This window comes from Quercus lobata, chromosome 2, assembly GCF_001633185.2.
Source record: "Quercus lobata isolate SW786 chromosome 2, ValleyOak3.0 Primary Assembly, whole genome shotgun sequence".
In the NCBI taxonomy this organism is placed as follows: Eukaryota; Viridiplantae; Streptophyta; class Magnoliopsida; order Fagales; family Fagaceae; genus Quercus; species Quercus lobata.
Window position 1 is genome coordinate 81,055,351 of NC_044905.1, and position 23,446 is coordinate 81,078,796.

At 36.6% G+C, this 23,446-nt stretch overlaps 3 protein-coding genes and 1 pseudogene across 4 annotated transcripts; 2 read left to right on the plus strand and 2 right to left on the minus strand.

Moving 5' to 3' along the window:
• Window positions 1–4,582, minus strand: part of LOC115972111 — a 94,730-nt pseudogene extending 90,148 nt beyond the window's left edge.
• A 1,487-nt stretch (window positions 4,583–6,069) lies between these two features.
• On the plus strand, window positions 6,070–7,015 carry LOC115972120 (probable CCR4-associated factor 1 homolog 11). Its single transcript, XM_031092284.1, has 2 exons — window positions 6,070–6,651; window positions 6,731–7,015. The coding sequence occupies exons 1-2, from the start codon at window positions 6,070–6,072 to the stop codon at window positions 7,013–7,015; spliced, it is 867 nt and encodes a 288-aa protein (XP_030948144.1).
• A 1,044-nt stretch (window positions 7,016–8,059) lies between these two features.
• Window positions 8,060–17,328, minus strand: LOC115976831 (pentatricopeptide repeat-containing protein At1g74900, mitochondrial-like). 2 transcript variants are annotated; one of them, XM_031098338.1, is made up of 2 exons: window positions 15,102–17,328; window positions 8,060–8,381 (listed from the first exon to the last, which is right to left on the minus strand). In XM_031098338.1, exon 1 carries the CDS (start codon window positions 17,321–17,323, stop codon window positions 15,821–15,823), a length of 1,503 nt encoding a protein of 500 aa, XP_030954198.1. In that variant the 5' UTR covers window positions 17,324–17,328; the 3' UTR covers window positions 8,060–8,381; window positions 15,102–15,820. The 2 variants fall into 2 exon arrangements, with proteins under 2 accessions (XP_030954198.1, XP_030954197.1); XM_031098337.1 differs by having other exon boundaries at window positions 8,060–8,405.
• A 1,098-nt stretch (window positions 17,329–18,426) lies between these two features.
• LOC115976832 (anaphase-promoting complex subunit 8-like) lies at window positions 18,427–22,230 on the plus strand. The gene is made up of 4 exons (XM_031098339.1): window positions 18,427–18,638; window positions 19,165–19,471; window positions 20,427–21,677; window positions 21,791–22,230. Exons 1-4 carry the CDS (start codon window positions 18,553–18,555, stop codon window positions 21,878–21,880), a joined length of 1,734 nt encoding a protein of 577 aa, XP_030954199.1. The 5' UTR covers window positions 18,427–18,552; the 3' UTR covers window positions 21,881–22,230.
• Window positions 22,231–23,446: the final 1,216 nt, after the last annotated feature.

Genomic DNA, 23,446 nt, shown 5'->3' on the forward strand with positions numbered 1-23,446 from the left:
ATGCATGCGTATGCATACTCGAAGTATTCATATGCATACAATTGAGATGCGCACGCACACTTATGCCCGAAAACCCTAATCCACATATGTTTTTTTCTCTGCTTCCTTTTATATGTTTGGCCTTTATTTAACCTTGTTTTTCATATCTTTGAACATCTGTTCTTTTGTTGTGTTTTGTTTTGCTTCTTTTTATCTCTTTTAAGTTTATTAGGGTTTAGATTGTACGAATACCATGAACGTGCATTGATGCATATGTGGTGTGTTGTAGTGAGGTAAGTAAGGTAAGTCATACATAGATCGCATGTACATGCACTTAAGTGTTTGAATATGAAGTTGTTTAATATGCTTGATTGAAAAACATGAGTTTGTATGTCCATGCTTGAATGCTTTGTGTTTGAATTTTTCTAATGATGTTTCTACCTTTGGTGATGTATGCTTAATACCATGATAGATAAATGTTAGGTTTGAGGGATGATATGCCATGTTTGCTTGGTTTAGATGCATGTGAGAGAGAGAGAGAGAGAGAGAGAGAGAGAGAGAGAGAGAGAGAGTGTGTGTGTGAGAGTTAGAATAACATATTAAAGAACCTTTTAATGTGATTAAGACTTGGAACACAATGAGTGGAGGTTGACCTACGGGTTGGGTGGGGTTGGGTGGGGTTGGGTGCTTAACACCTTCCCATCCCCATACCTAAACTCCAGACACGTGCTTCGATAAAGATCAATCATTCCATAAGTGTGTTATATTTATGATTTCTAGACCTAATTTAGGCGGCGACTCCATTTACACCCTTCACCATAGTTTACTCTAGGCCAAGGCGTATTTTCTATGGACCTTTGGGGGAAACACCAAAAGGCAAAACTGCTCCAAGTGCTTAATCTTGCCCACACAACCAAACCCATGAACCAAGATTGTATAAGTAACAACATCAATCTCACATTTCCTTTTCTTCATTTGCAAAAGGAATTCCCAAGCTTTCTTAATCTAACTAGCTTTAAAATACCTTTAAGCATTATATTATATGTCGTTAAGCTTGGATTCAATCCCTTCTCAACCACTTCCTTCAACACCTCCAACACTTTAGGCGTCCTCTTAATCAAACAAAACTCATTCGCAATTATATTATAGCTAACACAATTAGCCTTAAACATATCCTTTAACATCTTAAACAAGTTATGAGCCATTTTAATGCGTTTCAATTTGCAAAAAATGTCAAGAATAGTGTTGACCGAATTCAAGTTTTGAAAACAACCATGTTCGTGCATTGACATGAAGAGTTTGAAGGCTCTATCGGGTTTACTTGCGGTGGCGAACGTTTCGACAATAATGGTGAAGATTTTTAGGCTTGGGCCAAGGTGGCAAGAGCACATTTGGGCCACGAGGTCCCACACCACCTTGTTATTGTGCATACAAGCTGCGATGTCGATGGCGTGGTCAAATGAGGTAGCGGAGTGAGTGAAATTGGCATGGTGTTGGTGGTCTAGGGCTTTGAAGAAGTGGAGGGATTTGGGTTCGTGGTTCCAGAGGAGCTTGTGGGTTTTGTTGACTAGGTCTTAGGTCCATTGGATTTGAGGGTTTCAGAGGGCTTGGATTAGGGTTTTTGTCAGAGGGTGGGTTTTGCTAATGTCGCGGCGTCTTGTGGTGGCAATAATGGTGGTGGTGGTGAAAGAGTGGCGTGGAAGTAAATATGGGGGTTTTGGATGGTGGGTTTTGAGATGGGAGAGTGGTGAAGGAGCTCTTTGAAGCTAAATGAACATTTTCGATTTTCTCTGTCTTCAACCCACAAGTTTTTCATAACAGTTATCGTCTAGGATAAGGATATGATGCTAGAGGATGAAGTGGAAGCCGATAGTCATTGATGTTCTAAGCATTGGTCCTTATTGGTTTCAAGTCTTGATCTCTAAAGCACATGATCAGTAGGTTGAAGTGACAAGAAGCATCCATTCTGCAGATGATGTGCTTAAGATACTCGTTGAAGGTGATGACAAGGAAGTTGAATCAAAGTTGTTGGTGCTTTTCAAATATGATAATTTACCGCATCTCTACAAATCATATTTATAGAACTTTGTTAAGTTTTTGTTGAGGAACCGGCTGAAGATTGTATTGGTGTACCCTTTTGAAAAAGGCAAGGCTTGATGCCAACAAATATAAGAAGATTAAAGAGAAAATGATAGGATTGGAACCGGAAATGGTGGCAGTTGTGCATCAATTGCATGCCACAATGGTTACTCCACAAGAAAGGGAAATAACTTCGTGAAGAGAATTAGAGAAGTGGCTTATCGGTTGAAGGAAGAGGGAGCTTTGTGATTAAGGATTATTGGTGATGATATAGGAATTATCCTCAAAATTTATGAGCTCTCTGTCTTTAGGATTTGATAGGATTATATTGGCTTATGAGTTTGTCTTTTATTTATCTTTGTTTTGTTTCCAATTGTTATTTGTTCACATTGTCAATTGCAGTATTTGAATTGAGATTTAAATACTATCTTGTTCCTTCTTCTCAATTTTTTTTTTTTTTTTAAATTCTTGTTCCTAGCATTTCAAATGTATCATTTAATCCTTTTAACTTCTATTTTTGTGTCAAAAGTAGGTTGCAATTAGACAGGCTGCCTGTTTAAATTTGTGTTTGGTACCCATGACCATTAGCCATCCAATTCATTTAGGGCACATTTGTGTTTGGTTGAAGATAAGATAATTTCATGCCAAATCTAATTTACTCTACTCCTCCATTCTCCTCAATCCAAACGGACCATTAATCTAGGGGAGACCTAAATTGTGCATTTAACTAATCGTTCAATTTGTATACATGTTAAATGGGTGAGACCTAAATTGCGCACTTTTTAACTAATTGTTAAATTTACGTATGGACATTGAAAACTTGGAAATAACCAAAATATCAAACTGGGCTTGTACTGATTCAAAGTCATCATGCTTAGCCAAATTGCCTTATCATATCCTTGGACTAAATTACTTGTGACCTAGTCATGCTATATATGTTTAGTTTATATGTCCACTTCCTTAAAAGTTTTCCCTTTTGGCCATTTTCAGCTCATTTTAGGTGCTTGCACTTTATTAGATTTCATAGGGGCATGCATTTTCCCTTATAGTCTATGTGACTACAATTGTTTATCATAAATTTTAAGTCAACATTTCTTTAGAAGAAAACAAAACTTCCACACCTTTGAATATTTCCATATAATTGTGAGTATATTATGTCAGTGAAGGTTAAGCATAGCTTTGGGTTGTTCGACTATAAAATATCTTTAGCCTAATGTATCCAAAGGAGTGTTTGTAATTGACAATTAAGTGAAACTGGATTGTTTAGGGCTGATTCGGTGGGGAAAAAAACACATCAACACGATGATGTGTCACTTAAAAGCCAAAGCTAACCGAGTGTGTTTTTACTAACAAAACCAAATATTAGGATATAAAATCCAAGCAACCATAAACTTCATTGTGTACTTTGCAATTTACCACCAAAAATTGCATATTTGACTAATGATACAAAAATTTATAAATGCAATAGAATTTAAATCTATTGTGTCCCCTCTTTGATCATTTCTCTTATCAGCAGGCTAAGATAACAATTGACTTTTATGTGTAAATAGGATTTCAACTCATCCACACTGTTGAATATTTCAATATAATTGTGAGTACATTGTGTTAGTGAAGGTTAAGCATATAGCTTTGGGTTGTTGAACTATAAAATATCTTTAACCTAATGTATCCAAAGGAGTGTGTGTAATTGACAATTAAGTGAAATTACGTTGTTTGGGCTAATTTTGGAAAAAAATACACATCAACACAATGATGTGTCACTTAACAGCTAAAACTAACCAAATGTGTGTTTTTATTAATGAAGCCAAACTTTAGGGTGTAAAATCCAAGTAATCCTAAACTTCACGGTGTACTTTGCAATTTACTCCAAAATATTGCATATTTGACTAATGATATATATATATATATATATATATAGAATTTTTATTTTTATTTTTTTATTTATTTTTATTTTTATTTTTTGAGAACAGAACAATCATTCATTCATTTATATGTAAACAATCTTGGTACAAAGCTTTTAAGACAGGTGGTGGTGAATCTTCCAACCAATACAATTCATCACTAATGTTCCAAGCATAGCGAGCCAAAATATGCGCTACCTTATTCCCCCTTTTTTAATGCTGCTTATTAAAACTGATTGCAGCCCACGGAGATAGCATTGGATGTCCGCATAAATATGTCCCAGCAAGGAGTGATTTCCTGATGAACTTGAAACTGCCTTCATCACTGTAGCATTGTCACCTTCAATTAGTAGCTCTGAAAAGCCTACTTCCATTGAGAACTCTATTGCCTTTCTACAAGCCAGAGCCTTTGCTTCTTCACTGCTGTTAATTGAGGGCCCTTTGACAGACATTGCAGCCATCACTTCCCCATCTGAGTTACGGATTATTGCCCCAAAACCCGAGCATTGAAGTTCAGCAAAAATAGCTGCATCAAAATTGAGCTTGTACACTGATGGAGGAGGAGGTTGCCAAGTGTTTTTGGGCTGTGTCGTGCTTGGAAGAGTTAGTTGCTCTTGTGCCATCCTGTATTCCTCCAAATAATCCGCTGCTCTCTTTTTCAATCACTTCGGATCCTTGATCTGCCCTCCATGTACAATTGCATTCCTCTGGTTCCAAATGAGCCAAGCTTGAACAAGGAACAATTCAAACTCAGCTATTGATAACCTATCCAATAACGATTCAAACAAAAGGAAAATATCATGGTAAGCATTAGTGCATTTCTGCAAATTGATGGAGCTTCTAGCCCACACATCCTGTGCTACCCTACATTCCTAAATTGCATGTAATGCAGATTCGGGCAAACCTATACAGCATTGACAACCATTATCTGAAATTATTCTTCTTCGAACAAGGTTCACTTGTGTTGGTGAAATGTCTTGGCATGCTCTCCACCTGAAAACCTCTATTTTATTTGGCACATGCAGCTGCCAAATATTCTTCCACACCTGCTGACCACCGATACCTCTAGAGCTTTCAACCCAATCATCTTTTCTCATCACTTTCCTTGCTACATGGTACCCAGACTTAACTGAATACATCCCATTCTTGTTTTGCAGCCACACAAACGAGTCAGGTACATCTCTTCGGCTTAGAGGAATTCTGCAAATAGCTTCGGCTTCCTCATCAACTTGATGAATTTAAATCTATCATGTCCACTCCTTAATGGTTTCTTTTATCAGTAGGCTAAGACAACAATTGACTTTTTGTGTAAATAGAATTTGAATTCCAAATCTCTTATTAACAAGCTAAGACAACAATTTATCTCTTATTTATCGACAAAAAACTTTATAAGTTGAGCTAATTGTAATTAAATAACTACATTGAATTTAATTTATGTTGAAAAATATATTATTATTTATGTTTATTAATCAAATGAAACCAAACCCAAAAAAAAAAAAAAAAAAAAATCAGTTCCCCTTTTCTTTTCTCCTTTTTTTTTTTTAAATTAATTTTTTTGGTTATTATAAATAATTTGGTCTGTTCACTTTTTTTTTTCTTTTTTTTTTTTTTAACACGTGAAAATAAAGAAGTAATCCCTTTGTAAAAAATAAAATTATTAATTCCTTTTCTGAACAGAAAAAGGAAATCCATACTTTAGTCCTTAAATCTAATGGAACCAAACTGATCACTTGGGCCTAATATAAATAAACGTGCAAATTAGAATTAGAGGGAATTAGGGAGAAAGAAACGAAACTTTGCTCATAGTGTTTGTTGTTTTGGATTTTGATTTTAGGGGATGGGGTGTGACTTGTGAGATTGTTTTGGAAGATCAAGATGGCACATTTGGGAATAGAAATTACCTCTAGCAAAGCCAAACACCAGCCCAACGGTCACAGCCCAAATTAGAACCACCGCCTTATTCAAATTTCCTATTCCTATTCGTAAAACAAGTGCTTCACAACACCGCCATTCTTCAATTGTGCTTATAAATAAGCGCAAATAAATTGTTTGCTCAATTTCAGTTCTTTCTTGCTCTAAGTCCTGAGAAACTTTGATATCAAAATACAATATGGATGGTGTCTCTCTTCCTTTGATTGTGGTAAGACAATTGTGGAAACACAATCTTTTAAAGGAGTTTGATCTCATCAAAATTGCAGGGATGACTCATAGAATGGTGGCTTTCGACACTGAATTCCCAGGTGTTGTTTTCAGCCCAATGAGCATTGACGAGCGAGAGCTTGGAAAACTACCTTCTTCCTTGAACTACAACATTATCAGAGATAATGTGGGTGCTTCCAAAAATTTTCAGTTGGGTTTGGCACTCTGTGACGACAAAGGATCATTGCCCAATTTCAGTACCAAGTATCAATACGCTTGGGAGTTTAACTGCAGAGATTTTGATGTCTATAATGATATCCAGAACACGGAATCAATCGAGTTACTTGAAAGCCAGGGAATCAATTTCGACAAGAACTTGAAGGAGGGTATTGATTCTGCTGACTTTGCAGCATTGATGTTGAAATCTGGGTTGTTGGGCAATCACTCTGCTTTCGCTTGGGTTACCTTTCACGGTGCCTATGACATTGCCCACTTGATGAAAATCTTGATCCGACAACCACTGCAGTATAATCTGATGGGGTTTATGAACCTGGTGTAGTGCTTATTTGGGAAAAGGCTTTTCGATCTGAAGCATATGATGAAGTTCTTTGATGGCCTTTATGGGGGTTTAGAGACTGGCTAACAGATTGGGAGTGGAACGCGTGGCTGGGAAGAGTCACCAGGCTGGTTCGGATACCTTGTTGACTCTACAAACTTTCAGGAAGTTCTTGGATTTATACTACAAAGAAAAGAACAATGGTGGACTCAGACATAATGGCCATTTGTTAACAGGGATGCAGTGTGTTCTTCACGTCTTGGAGTTAAATAATAATCATCGATTGAATAATGTTGGCTTGAAGATGATTGATCCATTTAGTCATGAGTTAAATGTGAATATGTGTAGAGTGTTGGCTTGAAGATGATTAATCCGTTAGTCATGGTCCTGGATTAAATTTGAATATGTGTAAAGTGTAGACAATCATATGCATTATGTAATTGATATTGCATTCAGTAAATATAAAAAAGATTTTTTTTTTCCTGTTTTTGGTTTATAAAATTATAATTTCAATACAATGTCCAATCTATTTAGTTTCTAATTGTTTCATATATATATATATATATATATATATACACATATATATCACCGGTTCTTACTTACTAAGTTCTTGATTTTAAATTATGAGAGGTGACTCATGTGATGGAGCCTAGAGATAGAGAGAGTATTTTGTTAGCTTTGTTCTTTTTGATGTGATATATATATATATATATATATATTCTTTTTCTCCAAAAGTGGGATTGTGGTTGCAAAGTACTCATACATAAATAAACAATCTCCCCCATTGCCTAATCTTCTAGACCAACACGAGAGGGTCGGGCTTGGGTACTTAGAGCTGTTTGGATTGAAGGAGAAAGGAGAGAGAATGAAAAAGAGTCGAATAGAGTTAGCTAAAAAAAAAAAATTAACTTATAAAAAAGAATTAGCTAAAAATTGACTAATTTTAGGTCAAATATACCTTACTCTACTCTAGTTCCCCTCCCTTCCCTCAATTTAAACGAACCATTAGGCTTTCATGAAAATAGCTCATGTACACAAATTGGCAAGACTATAAATGTTATTATTAATAGACAAAAAAATAATGATGGTGGTGTTCTTATATGAGAAATAGTAATAGTTTTTTAAATAAAATTATTATGAAAAAAATTATAAAATTATTTATAAAAAATGAAAAATCTTCAAAGCCAACATTTTTTTCACTCTTTTTATGTTTATTTTTCTCCTTAAAAAAAAAAAAAAAAAAAAAAAAAAACCAATTGACTTTTTGGACAATATTAATTAAAAAAAGTAGATATTCCATTCATTAATGTCAACATAAAAAGCATATTTTTTAATAATAATAAAAATAAAAATAAATTGTTTATACAAATTATCCAAATTTCAACAATTGATACACACATTTACAAATCAGCAAGCATATTTGCAAATTATAACAAATAGAGCAAGTTGCAGACACAACTCAATAGAATTAAAGGTGATAAATTGCTGAGACTCAATTGAGGCAAAATAGACAATAGGACTATTTAGCTACAATACACTAGAAAGTGCTATTGCATTAGAGAACAATAAGAATTGAAGGAGGAATTTCCATTAAAAAATGCAGATTAAAGCTGTGAACCAACAAGCAACTTCCTCCCAACAAAAAGCTATTGCAACAACTTCATCCTCACTTATTCCTTCATTGTCTTTGGAATTAATGAGCTCATTAACATTGGTTGTCAAGCATCCTGATCATCCTCTCAAGCCAAAACCTAATTGTCAATAGATTTATTTAAAGAATTGTGTACGCAAATATATATATTTCAATAACCTTCAGCTAACAGATCTTTGGATACTATAAATTTAACAAAAGAATTTTAACCAAGATATATCATTCAGATGTTTGTTTGGAACGTAAATAAGATTTGAGATTTTAATTGTTTCTTTAGATATTTTAGCAATTTCGTTAAGATAATCAGCAAGATACAAAATTTTGACAGCAGAGAAATAACATCATCACATTCGGAACAACAAAGCCTACAAACTCAATCTAGAGAACTAAGCCATATCAGCTTTACTAATCATATACTTGAAGTTGAAACAACAAAGCCTACAAACTCAGTCTAGACAACTAAGCCATTTATATAAGCTTTAAAACGCATCCCATAGCTAAGAGTCTGTAACAAACCAAAAAATCATTGAGCAACAAAGTCAACAAACTCAATCTATACATCTGAAATAGAACTAAGTGCCACAACATTGAATCAACAACATAATTGAGAAATAAACACAAAGCACAAAATCATTGATGCACGCGCGCGCGCATCTCAAATGAACATATATGAGTAGCAGTTTCAGCTAATTTCAAAATAAGCTTATTCAAATGGTTCATACCATTCAGTTAATTCATGACTCTCATTCAAACTCCTCCACAATATACTATAACAAATGAACATAAATGAGTGGCAGTTTCAGCTAATTTCAAAATAAGCTTATTCAAGCGGTGCCCTTTAAGCTAATTTATGAGTGGCAAATATCAGTGTCAAAATACATTGGAGCAAATTAAGGTGCACATGGTAAAAAAAATTATCTAATTTTGACCCCATGACATAATAACAGAATTAATGATCACTTGAACCAATTTAAGTAGTAACAGTTTACCAAACATAATGATGAAGCAATCACAAGAGTATCACCACACTACAAAAGTAGTAATATATGGTTAAAAAAATCAGTTGTAAGGACTCGGTGACAAAATGGAGGATCTCTTGAACAACTCAAATTAGACTTGTTAAGATGCTCATTGAGGCTCATTCATTAACTACATGAACAATCTTGAAGTTAAGTTGAAGCTTGATTAATTAACGAACCAAACTTCAACAAAGCAGAGCTTGGCTCAATATGTTCCTAAACATCAAAGATAAATACCCTATATGGCTAATATGTCTAACTTCAAAGAAATTTGTATTCAAAAAATGAATTTATATCATGTTTTGAAAATTATTGCTGTTGTACATAAATTAATCGGTAAATATTTTATATAGAGTTTGTTGGCTATTTTACACTAAGAAAGGTAAAAAGCATAGGTTTCTTAAAGTGTACTACCATTAGGTACAAATACATAGTGCCTGTTAGCTATTAGCTTTACTACACCTCGGGCACTCACCTCCACCCATTCTTTTTTTGATAGGTAATAACAAATTTATTGATAATAGAAGTACAATGGATTTACGATAGTAAACTCACTGCACTGAAAAAAATACAAACCAATCAAAAAGAAAGGCTAACAGAATTAAGAAAATTAAACAAAGAATGACAATGCGTAAACCCCCAAATACGGGACCACTCAAACAAAGTCCTAAGCAGCAAGGACTTCACACAATCTACAAGTCTCTCAGTTTCCTCAAAAGTTCGGGCATTGTGTTCCTTCCAAATTAACCACATAAGACACGCTGGAACCATATTCCACACATTTGAAGTGTGACTACCCAACCAATTCCACCATGCAGAGAGAAGAGAAACAACGTTCTTGGGCATCACCCACTGAACCCCAAACAAACGAAGGACTTCACTCCACAAGGTATGAGCATACTTACAATGGATCAATAAGTGATCCACAGTTTCCTCTTCACATCGACAAAGGCAGCACCAATTAACAAGAGGTAAATCCTTCTTAACAAGGTTGTCTATAGTAAGAATCCCACCCCTAGCAGCTGTCCATAAAAAGAAAGCCACCCTTTTAGGGACCTTAACACACCAAATGCTCTTCCAAGGAAAAGACACCGACTGGGCTGCTAGCAATGAAAAATAGAAAGAGCGCACATCAAAAACACCACTACGGTTCAATTGCCATATCATGGTGTCATCACCCCCTCTAGGTAGCTTGGATGAGATATGCGCAAAAAAATCATAAAAGATCCCTGTCTCCCAATCCTGAAAAGCACGACGGAAACGTAAGTTCCAGCTTCTACCACCCCCATTTGGTGCATAGTCAACCATATCAGAAATCATAGCTGACTTATCCATAGTAATAGCAAACATAGCCGGATATAAATCCTTCAGGGCAGTAGGGCTACTCCAAGGGTCATACCAAAATCTGATACGAAAACCCTCACCTGCTGCATACAACACATGACCAAAAAAGCTCTCAACCCCCTTCCTAATGTTCTTCCACATACCACATCCATGCGTCCCTCTGACAACTCTAGTACACCATCCCCCACTGGCCTCCCCATATTTGGAAGCTATAACTTGCCTCCATAAATGTGTGACCTCATTCCCAAATCGCCATAGCCACTTCCCAAGCAAAGCTTGGTTAAATAGCCTAATCTTCCGGATCCCCAAACCACCTACCTCCACGGGCCACACAACTTTCTCCCCAAACCACCTACCTCCACCCATTCTTATAGGAGAAATGTCAATTGACCTATTAATGGAATGAACTTGATTCTTCTAGGATCCTGGGAATCTATATGGGGCTTGTCAACTGACATTTGCAGGGATATTTTTAGTTGTTGTTTTGGTAATTGTCATGGGTTTGAGAAATTTTGTACAAGGGATTAATACATGCAAAACAAGAATTCTTAGTTGAACTATTAAAAGCAAGCAAGAGTCACTTTTTTATGCTATGAAACTTGCAATAGCTCCATTAAAAGCAAGCAAGATGTAATCCACTTGTCAAAAAAAAATCAAAGCTCAACTACAAGTATTTGCTCACACTCAAAAATGAAAAATACATTTCTATTCATTCTTCCAAGCATACAAAAGCAGCAAAACTATTTCTTGATTAAACACAACAGCTAAGTAAAATCCCTCCATGGGCTCTGGCCCATAAACACATTTAGCATTGGTTAAGTCACAGCAAATCTCAATTTTACCACCACTTCCACACCCATCATGTGCCCCATGACGAATATTTCCTAATCCAGCAATAAGTCATTTTCAAACATCTTTAGTTGGTTAAAAGATTGAGAAAACACTTCAGATTTTAATCAAAAGCAATGAAAAATGCTTGGGATAAATACTTAGAACAATGAATACTAAAGAAACACTTAAATGCAGGAGCAAACTACTGCTGATTGTCTCAGTGATAAAAATCTAAACTCCACTTAGGATATATATATTGAACACCAGTATACACAAACTGAAGCTGCCTTAGCAGATTAATCATTTGGCTTGCAGTTTGTTCTGTTTCTAGATCCTTACCAGCACATAGAACCTAAGAAACAATAGCTCATCTTATCCTGTGACAGTAAGATTTTATCCCACACAAAAGAAGTAAGAAAAGACCAAGAAAGAAGCAGGCCTAAAGTCAGAAAGAGGCTACCAAGCAGAGGATTAGAGTGTCAAAGAACATGACAGTTACATTTCATGCCATACAACAGAAATAGTTAAACTTTAAAAAGAAAGGCAATAAGTATTATTGGATTCTAATTATTATTTATTTAAATTGTAAAATTGATATGTTTGTGTATAGGGATCTGATTGTATTAGAGTTCTAATGTCAAAATGGTTGCAATAACAGACACATATAACTTGATTACCTTTTTCTTAAATGTCAAAGTCAAAGCCTTGATAAAAAAAAAGAAAAGAACGTACACATCGATATCAGTACCGAAAAAAAAAATTATGGTAACACAAAGGCTTGATGGGCTAGCTAATGTTTCTTTTAAGCATTTTATCAAACAGTTAAATTGCAAAGCTTTGCATTTGTGTATCAAGTGTAAAGCTTTGCATTTTATCACGAATGTTTAGACAATAAACTGAAGTGTCGTACCCCGGGGGTGGTGTGTAAGTTAGATATCGAGAAAGCTTATGACCATGTGAATTGGGACACTTTGTTTTATTTGTTGGAGAGGATGGGATTTGGGGATAGATGGAGGAGATGGTTAAAGACTTGTGTCTCTACCGTTCGCTTCTCAGTTTTGGTTAATGGATCTCCTGCTAGCTTCTTTGGTAGCTCTAGAGGTCTCAGACAAGGCGATCCTTTGTCTCCCCTCCTATTTCTTTTGATCATGGAGGTCTTAAGCCGTATCATGAAGAAAACTAAGGAAGGTGGTTTCATTCAGGGTTTTCATGTGGGTCCTATTCATTCTACTGGTATCCGTGTTTCCCATCTTTTATTTGCTGATGATACCATTCTTTTCTATGATGCCTCTAGAGAGCAGATTCTATCTATTAGGTTGGCTTTGACTTGTTTTCAAGCTTTTACTAGTTTGAAGGTGAATGTGGGGAAAAGTGAAATTGTCCCTGTTGGGGAGGTGCGTAACATTCAGTCTTTGGCTAATATCCTTCAGTGCAGAGTGGGTAGTTTGCTTATGACTTATTTGGGCATGCCTTTGGGAACTTTGTATAAAATGCCCTCCATTTGGAATCCGATCCTTGAGAGGATGGAAAAAAAACTTTCAGATTGGAAGCGGCTTTATTTGTCAAAGGGTAGTAGACTCACCTTGCTGAAGAGTACCCTTTCAAGCCTTCCGACTTATTACCTTTCCCTTTTTACTATCCCCAAAGCTGTGGTGTCTATATTGGAACGCATTCAAAGGAACTTCTTGTGGGGTTCATTAGTTGAGTGTTTCAAATATCCTTTGGTGGCTTGAGAAAAGGTTTGCTTACCACGTGAGTTGGGTGGTTTAGGAATTTGGAAGTTGGTGCCTTTTAATCAGGCCCTTTTAGGGAAATGGCTTTGGAGGTACGGCCATGAAACCTCTCATCTGTGGTGAAGGGTCATAGCCATGAAATATGGGGAGGGAAAAGGGGATTGGTGCACTAGAGCTTGTAGTAGGGCCCATGGTTGTGGGTTATGGCGGAGTATTAGTGAAGGGTGGGAAACTTTTGCTAAGCATTTCTCTGTTGCGGTGGGGGATGGATCTCGCACTCGTTTTTGGCATGATAAGTGGATTGGGGATGTCCCTCTTAAAAATCTTTATCCTCAGTTATTTTTGTGTTCAGCTAATAAGAAGGCTTGTATTTCTGATGTGTTAAACCCTTTAGTGGGTGATAATGACAGAGTGTGGAATTTAAGATTTCAGAGGGAATTCAATGATTGGGAGTTGGCAGATTCCTTCTCCTTTCTCCATTTCATCCAAACCCAAATCCCTAGGGGTGGAGGGTGTGACAGGCTTTGTTGGGATCTTAATGGTAGTGGGAAGTTTGATACTCGGTCTTTCTATCGTAAGATTCGAAATGCAGCTGCCTCCACCTTCCCTTGGAAGGGTATTTGGAAAGTTAAGGTTCCTAAAAGGGTGGCTTTTTTTATGTGGACAACAATTCATGGTCAAATTCTAACTTTGGATAATCTTATGCTTTGTGGTCGCCCTTTGGCAAATCATTGTTATTTGTGCTGTTGTAGTGCGGAATCTGTGGATCACCTGTTAATTTTATGTCCGATAGCTCATTCTTTGCGGATGTATATGCTTCGGTTATTTGGGATCGTTTGGGTCATGCCAGGTTCAGTTGAGGACTTATTATTCTGTTGGTTTCATTGGCTTGGGAAGCATAGTTCTGATATTTGGGATTTGGTCCCAAGCTGTTTAATGTGGACTATTTGGTCTGAACGGAATCGGCGGGCTTTTGAGGATGAGGGGAAAACTGTGGTTCAGTTATTAGAGTCTTGCCAGAGGACCCTCTTTGATTGGTCTCGATGTTGGGGTTTCTCGGATTGTTCTATCTTACAGATTTTATTTCTTCTATTAGAATAAATTAGGGGCTGTTTTTGTCTTGTTGTTTCTTTTTTCCTTTGTTCACTACCGTGAACTCATTGTTTTTCTCTTGCTTTTCTTATTTTAATAATATTCTCTTATTACTTATCAAAAAAAAAAAAAAAAAAGTGTAAAGGGTGAACATTGGAAGGATTTACTAAATCTTTAAAAAAATATATAAAATAATAAAAATCTAATTAATTGGGCAGCATTCTTAATAATCAAACAATAAGAATCAACCTCATAACAACTAAAAGAAAAAAAATCAAATGAAGAAAAAGACTGAAACAATGCAAAGTCCTTAAAGATCCCAAAATTCCTGAATCCAAATGAACTTTGATATCAATATTATTAAACCCTCTAATCAGTCCCAGCTTTCTTTGCCCAATAAATTCTTATCAAACCCAAATACCCAAAAAGGAAAAAAGAAAAAGAAAGTATAAAAAGTAATTTCATAACAATTTCTAATGACATAAACAGTGCCTCAAAATTACAAACACACTTTCAATCCCACCTTTTTGCTCAAAACTTATCTCAAAAAACTCAATCCCAAAATATTACAAGTACTTAAATAAACAGTTCCACGCCAATATATATACCATTCCAATATTCCAATACATTTCACCATCAGAATTATCCAAAGATTCAAAAGGTAAAACTAAAATTTGAATTAACGCATAGGATGATACATAAATGAAACCCTAGGAGAGAGAAATTTGAAAGCTAAAAGCCTAAAACAGAGAGACAGAGAGAGAGAGAGTTGAGAACCTGTTTGCATCGTTGCAAGGGGGTCACTGTCTTTGTCATCATCGATGAGTGCAGTGCTAGTGCTTGACGGCAAGATCAGATGTGAAGTCCTGACTGAGTCAGATATGGTGGAGTGCTGGACGGTTGAGAGCAGAGAGGTGAAGGCAACATAGAAGAGGATAGGGATTAAAGATGTTGATGCAACATTAATTATGCCCACTGAACAACAAGAACAGTCATCACCTGTGGAAGGGTTCTAGGCTTCTTGGAGTTTAAACATGTCCCCAAATGCCAATTCCAAAACATGAGATAGCAGAAGGAACTAGGAAGATGAAGCAAATCAACTTTCAAACTTATGAAATCAATGGACATCATCACCTGTTGCCCTGTCTCAATTGTTGTCACATACAATTGTACTTTGTTTCCACTGAAAGGCCGAAAAAGGGATTTCAAACGCTCAAGTACTTTGTTCCCATTTATAAACCTCCACCGCCACAGCCACAATAAAATAAATTTTTCTTTGTGGACTGCTTACACAAGCAGGCATTGTATGTCTCAATTTTAGGTGATGACTGGAATTCATAATGCAATTTCAGTTTCCTTTGAAGAGCAAATGAGATGTGCATCCTATAAAGCCACACTGTCAATCATGAGTCAGCTTCTACAACAATAGAAGCCCTTCACATTAGGAAATGTTTTCAATATTTGACAAGAGGATGTGAGTGCAATGTCACTAGGCTTCACAGCTTGAACTGATGTGGAAGACGGCCACATCTACTCTGCAATCTCAAAATCTCTTTTGCAAAACCTTGATTACCAGTTAGCAAAAGCCCATTCAAAACCCGATTGAAAGTGAACTTTCGAGGCAAAAATCCTCTCTCAACCATCTCAATCAACAACTTCCCAGCCACCAACAAATCATCCGATTTCTTCCTCACAAACATCGCACTTATCAAAACATTATACGTATCCAAATTGGGCAAGCAAACCCCACTACCCATCTTTTCAAACACCTCCAAACCCTTTTCTATCTCTCCAGCATCACAAAAATAACGGATCACAATGTTATATGTCTGAACATTCGGCTCACACTCATCTTCCTTCATTCTTCCCATAAACTCCAATGCCCTATCCATTTCACCCGCGTGACACAATCCTCTAACCAACACATTATAAGTCGTCGAATTAGGCACATACCCCTTCCCCACCATCTCTTCAAAAACCAAAACCGCATTTTCCACACTATCCTTCTTACACAAAACCTGAATCAAAGCATTATAGGTCACAACCGAAGGAAGCACCCCTTCCTTAATCATCTCATCAAAAACCTTTCTAGCTCTCTTAATCTCGCCCGCACAACCAAACCCATGAACCAAGGTAGTATAAGTAACAACATCAATCCCACATTTCCTTTTCTTCATTTGCAAAAAGAATTCCCAAGCTTCCTTAATCTGACTAGCTCTAAAATACCCTTTAAGCATTATATTATACGTCGTTAAGCTTGGATTCAATCCCTTCTCAACCATTTCCTTCAACACCTCCAATGCCTTAGGCGTCCGCTTAATCAAACAAAACCCATTTGCAATTATATTATAGCTAACACAATCAGCCTTAAACCTACCCTTTAACATCTTAAACAAGTTATGAGCCATTTCAACGCGTTTCGATTTGCACAAAATGTCAAGAATAGTGTTGAACGAATTCAAGTCCTGAAAACAACCGTGTTCGTGCATTGACATGAAGAGTTTGAAGGCTCTATCGGGTTTACCTGCGGCTGCGAACCTTTCGGCGATAATGGCGAAGGTTTTCGGGCTTGGGCCGAGGCGGCGAGAGCGCATTCGGGCCACGAGGCCCCACAACGCCTTGTAGTCGCGCATACGGGCGGCGATGTCGATGGCGTGGTCGAATGAGGCGGCGGAGTGAGTGAAATTGGCGTCGTGGTGGTGGTGGTGGTCTAGGGTTTTGAAGAAGTGGAGGGCTTTGGGTCCGTGGTTCCAGAGGAGCTTGAGGGTTTTGTTGACTAGGTCTTGGGTCCATTGGATTTGAGGGTCTTGGAGGGTTTGGGTTAGGGTTTTTGGGTCGGAGCTGAGGATTAGTTTAGCTAAGGTCGCGGCGTCTTGTGGCGGAGGCGGTGGTGGTGGTGCGGTGGTGAGAGAGTGGCGTGGAAGTAAATATGGGGGTTTTGGAGGGTGGGTTTTGAGATGGGAGAGTGGTGAAGTAGATCTTTGAAGCTGAGTGAACATTTTCGATTTTCTCAGTCTTCAACCCACGAGTTTTTCTTATCCGTTATTTTCTAGTTGGGCTCCAACTAGTTTTGGGCCTTTATCACTCTCGTTAATATGGCTGTAAGTGGGCCGAGCCGACTTATACTCAAGTGTTAAAAGCTTAGGTATAACTTATTATCAAAGAAGATTAAAGGTTCACAAACTAACTTAGCTATAGTGCACTAAACTCATTGAAATGTTGACATCGTCAATTTTCCAATGGGTCTAATGCTCATGTGTATTGGAGCCAATCTTTACCTATATGTTCAAATTTTGTTCATTTCTTTCCTTGTTCACAATTTACTTAATTCATTTATTGTATGCTAAAAATAAAACATTTAATTCATTTTTTTTTCCATATATTTTAAAACCCTTATAAAATTTTGTACCTGTTCATAAACAAATGAATAATCTACAAATTCATAACAATTTAATATCATACAAACCTATTTACAAATTTATATGATTCAATCAAAAGTCTATATAAATAAATTTTTATACATGTATGTATATATAAATATAACATTATATATAATTGAATCAGCCTCACGTTTGTTAATTAGTTCACAAATGCATTATAATGTCAAGGCTGACTTGTTTAATAGCAAGCATAAACTTGGACTTTTGAACTTAAATAATCATGAATAAATAATCTTGGAAATGAAAAAGTATGAATTTGTTTTAGGAAGAAGCTGTTTGTGTTTAAGGACCAATTTGGTTATTTTTCAATTGTCTCGAATGTATTTGGCATTAACTCAAACCTCAAGATAGTTGGTTAGAATTTACCCAAAAATATAATATTATATAATTAAATCAAGCCTTGCATTCACAAATATATTATAATGTTGAGGTTGACTCGTCTAACAGCGAGCATAAAATTGGATTTAAGCTTAATTAGTTTGCTAAATAAGTGAACATAAACTTGATTAAGTTTTCTCATAATTAAATTGGGTCATTAATAACTCTACTCGGCCCAGCCCACTACTAAAGAGTAGAGTGTGAAAGACCCACAAAACAGGTCAGGCCCTCGGCTACCATATATACTTTCAAAAACCTGGGCGCGGAACACGGCGCACGTTAGAGGCAGCCACAGTTTGATTTTTTTGGAAAGGTTTTTATTTTTGTGGTTTGTTTTTTGAATGAACAAAAGCACAAGCAATTAAGCTTTGCACATAGAGAGAGAGAGAGAGAGAGAGAGAGAGAGAGAGATGAATTCAAAAGAGAGTTGTAGAAGTGAGCTCCGCATTGCGATTCGTCAGCTCAGTGATCGTTGCCTTTACACTGCTTCCAAATGGTATTCATTTCTAACTCCAAACCCTAAAACCCTAAACCGCAATTTCTCTCTCCATCTATGGACTTATTATTTTTTTGAAAAGTGCTTTTGTTGCTTCTGTTCTGTAAGCACTTACTACTTCATATACTTGTTTTTTTCATATAGATTAATGTTCTTTTGTTTGAATTCTGGTGTTTGTGTATCTAATTAGTGTTATACTTACTGTCTTTATGCTCCATTTGGTAACTAAGCAACTTGATCAATAGGAAAACGAATAGTCATAATGTAATACCCTATCCAGAATCTCTAATTTAACTAACCCAAGTGCATATTTTTCATTTCTCTTGTCAAAATTGATGTAAAAAAAGTAAAAACCTTGTTTTTTCAAAATTATATTCCTGCTTTTTAATTTTCAGAAAATGGGAATGTGAAAATATATTGCTATTTTGCTACCCCATTTGTTTTTTTTTTCCTTGTTTTAATCATCAAATATTTGTTTAATTTTATTGCCAATGGATTTTGATTTGTTGGGTCTATGGTAATGCAGGGCAGCAGAACAGTTGATGGGTATCGAGCAAGACCCGGCAAACTTCACGCCTTCAAACACCAGATTCCAGTGGGGAAGCTCAAGCATTCGCAGGAGATTCCGCACGAATGAGATCACTTCAACACCCATTGCTGGTGTGTCGTACGTGTCCACTCCTGTGATGGAGGAGGATGATGCTGTGGATGGTGACTTTTACCTTCTGGCTAAGTCTTACTTTGACTGCCGAGAGTACAGGAGGGCTGCTCATGTGCTACGGGACCAAACTGGGAAGAAATCTGTGTTCTTGCGTTGTTATGCTCTTTATCTGGTTTGTTGCATACTCTTCTAGCTGTATAACTTATATTGTTTGTTCTGTTTTAGATTGGATATTATGTGATGGTGGGTTTTGATGCATTAGGAATGAGACTTGTTTTCCTCATTGTGTTATTTGTTGATTGTAGGAAATAAATCGATAAGAGATTCAATTTGGTAGGATTTAGGGAAAACACTAGTTGGTTCAGGATGATAGTCTTTAGAATTCTTATTTTGAAGCCTTTTCTAAGTCTTCCCTTTTTTATTTGGGTGGCAGCATGTAAAGTTGTCGTCAATGGAGTTGAGTCATTACTACCCAAGGTTAGTGGTTGGTGCTACAAAAAGTATCAACTATGCAATAATTGGACTTAATACCCAGTACCAAAAAGAAGCATGGTATAATGAGGTTTTGTTTAGATGAGAAATGGTGGCCAGACATGAGACTTGCTTCAATGTTTGATTTAGGTGTGTTATCCCTTTTTCAGGTTTGAATTTTGGGCTAAGTGCCTACGGTTTTGCAATGGCTGCAACAAAGACTGAAAATACTTATGCATAAATTTGATCACTAGCAGCAAGTCATGAAGGGTGCATAATTTCTCTTGCCCACCCAAATTGTAAGAAAATTAAAGAATCTCATGGTATTTGTGAGATAGTAAGGGGTTGTACAGTTCTTTATTTTCCTACTTTGATAAATTTTTGATCTGTTATGAATGGCGTTAGAGCTACTTCTATTTATTGTTCTATGTTAGCATGTTAATATAAAATAGTAAAAATAACTAGAAGTAACTCTAACAAATGGCATGATACCTGTTGTTTTTCAAGGATATATGGTCTATTAGATCTTTGTTTTTGCCTTTTTGTACATTTCCTATGTACTGGGCTGTGTGTTTTTAATAAAATTTTTATGTTACTTATAAAAAAAGAAGAAGTTTTATATGTATAAATACTCTTATTCTCATTGTTTCATTAAGGCTGGGGAAAAGCGGAAAGAAGAAGAGGTGATAGAACTTGAGGGACCCTTGGGTAAGAGTGATTCTGTGAACCACGAATTGGTCTCTTTGGAGCGCGAGTTATCAACACTACGCAAGAATGGCTCAATCGATCCATTTGGATTGTACTTATATGGTCTTGTTCTCAAAGAGAAAGGCAGCGAGAATGTTGCTCGTACAGTTCTTGTTGAGTCTGTGAATAGCTACCCTTGGAACTGGAATGCATGGTCAGAGCTGCAGTCTTTGTGCACTACAATTGACACCCTGAACGGCCTAAATCTCAACAACCATTGGATGAAGGACTTCTTTCTTGCCAGTGCTTACCAAGAAATTAGGATGCACAGCGAATCTTTAGCAAAATATGAATATCTACAGGGAACTTTTGGTTATAGTAATTACATCCAGGCTCAAATTGCAAAAGCCCAGTACAGTTTGAGGGAATTTCAACAAGTTGAAACAATATTTGAAGAACTTCTAAGAAATGATCCTTACCGAGTTGAAGACATGGATATGTATTCCAATGTGCTCTATGCAAATGAGTGTTCTTCTGCCCTGAGTTACCTTGCCCATAGGGTATTTATGACTGATAAATACAGGCCTGAATCTTGTTGCATTATTGGCAATTACTATAGTTTAAAGGGGCAGCATGAGAAGTCAGTTATGTATTTTAGGAGGGCACTCAAATTGAACAAAAATTATCTGTCTGCTTGGACACTTATGGGTCATGAGTATATTGAGATGAAAAATACTCCAGCTGCTGTGGATGCCTATCGACGGGCTATAGATATAAATCCATGTGATTATCGAGCATGGTATGGACTAGGACAAGCTTATGAGATGATGGGCATGCCATTCTACGCCCTACATTACTTCCGAAAATCTGTATTCTTGCAGCCAAATGATTCTCGGTTGTGGATCTCAATGGCTCATTGTTATGAAACTGATCAACTTCGCATGCTTGAGGAGGCAATTAAGTGTTACAGAAGGGCAGCAAATTGTAATGACAGGGAAGCAATTGCCCTGCACCAACTAGCAAAGTTGCAATATGAACTTGGGCGTCCTGAAGAGGCAGCATTTTACTACAAGAAGGACTTGGAGAGGATGGAAGCTGAAGAGAGGGAAGGACCAAATATGGTTGAAGCTTTGCTTTATCTTGCTACGTACTATAAGACCCAGAAGAGATTTGAGGAGGCAGAGGTGTATTGTACCCGTCTTCTGGATTTTACTGGCCCAGTGAGTTCTTAGTATTTTGTTTCCCCCCTTCTGTCAATGTTTTACATAAAACCCATGTCACTAATTTTTTGAATATGAATCACTGATTTTGCACTTTTTGTCCATGATTGCAGGAGAAGGAAACAGCAAAGAGTTTACTTCGAGGAATGAGAACAACACAATCTGGTTTCCCTTCGATGGATGTTGAGCACTTCTCTCCCTGAATTTTTTGTTTCCAAATAGATGTACATGTATGCCTCTACTCCCAGTTTCTGGCTTATGGAAATCGATGAATGATAAAAAGCTTGGGATGAGATCAGAATGCAACCATATCTTGAACGCTGCTGAACAAATTGATGTATTTTCAATTGTAATCTAATTAATTATTTTCATAGTGGGATAGATGCTGCCCCAATGGAATGTTTCAGTCTGAATGTGGTGCTGCAGATATATAGGAAACAAGTTTGAAGTTTGGAAAGTATATTTCTTCCTTATTTGGAGTTGCTGTACACTAGAACTTGATTGTTGACTAGAAGACCAATGTAATTCTTCTGAAGTTTAATCTGTTGTGATCGTTCATCAATGTCATAGAAGAAGTAAGAATGCTGTTCTTGTTTTGTGTTCTCCATTTCATGAGACATTTTGCAGCTGTAAATTATAATGAATTTCTTAATCTCATAACTGTAAGTCTCTTGCTTGCTTACTGTCTTCTTCTTCTTTTAGGTGGGTAGGTGGATTCAGTGGTTAAGATGTTGCTTTGGAAGTCAGGATCCAAATGATGATAAATTTTGTATACATTCAGTTGCACAGGGTTTGAAATTGTCATGAGCCTATCTGGACAGTAATTGTGAGAACAGGCTGGACCACTTTATGATAGCTATAATGGTGTCCAAGGAAGCTCTGTTCTTCAGGTGTGCTGTTTGTGCAGTATTCCTTTTCCTTATGATTCTTCAGAGGCACGTGTTTGATACTATCTGCAAAGTGCAAGTGAAAGAGATGACATGGGGACTAGCTATGGTAGGCATTTCTCATGCAGAGAACTGTGAGAGGAATTTCATGCACTTGTAAGATACTTGATACTCAAAATGATTATAGTTATCTTTAGAAGGGACTAGTCAATAACTTTTGTTACTTAATTTGTGGACTTTTTTTATTTTTATTTTTTTTGGGACGAGTCATATTTTATTACCAAAACACAATCTACAACACGTAGCAAAAGCTGCTGCATACAAAAAGAGCAAAAGCTAGGCAATTGCATTTCTATTGGATAATGTTGATGACGACTACAATCCCGTCCCAACTCGAAGAGCTAGATTAATTATAAATCATCCCCTACCTTACCCTTTCAGACACCAGAGAAGTTACCTGTCCACTCCTATCAGTGGTCAATAAGAATTTAGAACCTTCTTCGCCCTGGTCCTAGAATCACTCCCTCTTTGGACCTCCACCAAAAATAGTGGCAGGCAAAAGCATGCATTTCAACATACAAATTCAAAATTGGAGTGACCTTTTATCCATTTCAGCCTTTTTGAGCACAAAAAACAGTTGACATGGGGTAATTTTTGAGGTCTAGTGTTCATTGTCATGGTTCCTTTTGAGCTTTTGCAATAAATCAATTTGTCTTGCTTTATTATTCGTGACCTTAATTTGCATTCAGCTAGGGACCTTAGGAAAAGTGTACTTGTAACCAAATCAAAATTAATAGTTATGAAAACTTCCCAACTTCAGAAAGAGCAGCAGTTATCTCCTCACAGACAAATTTATGATAATTTAAGAGAATAAAATTCCCA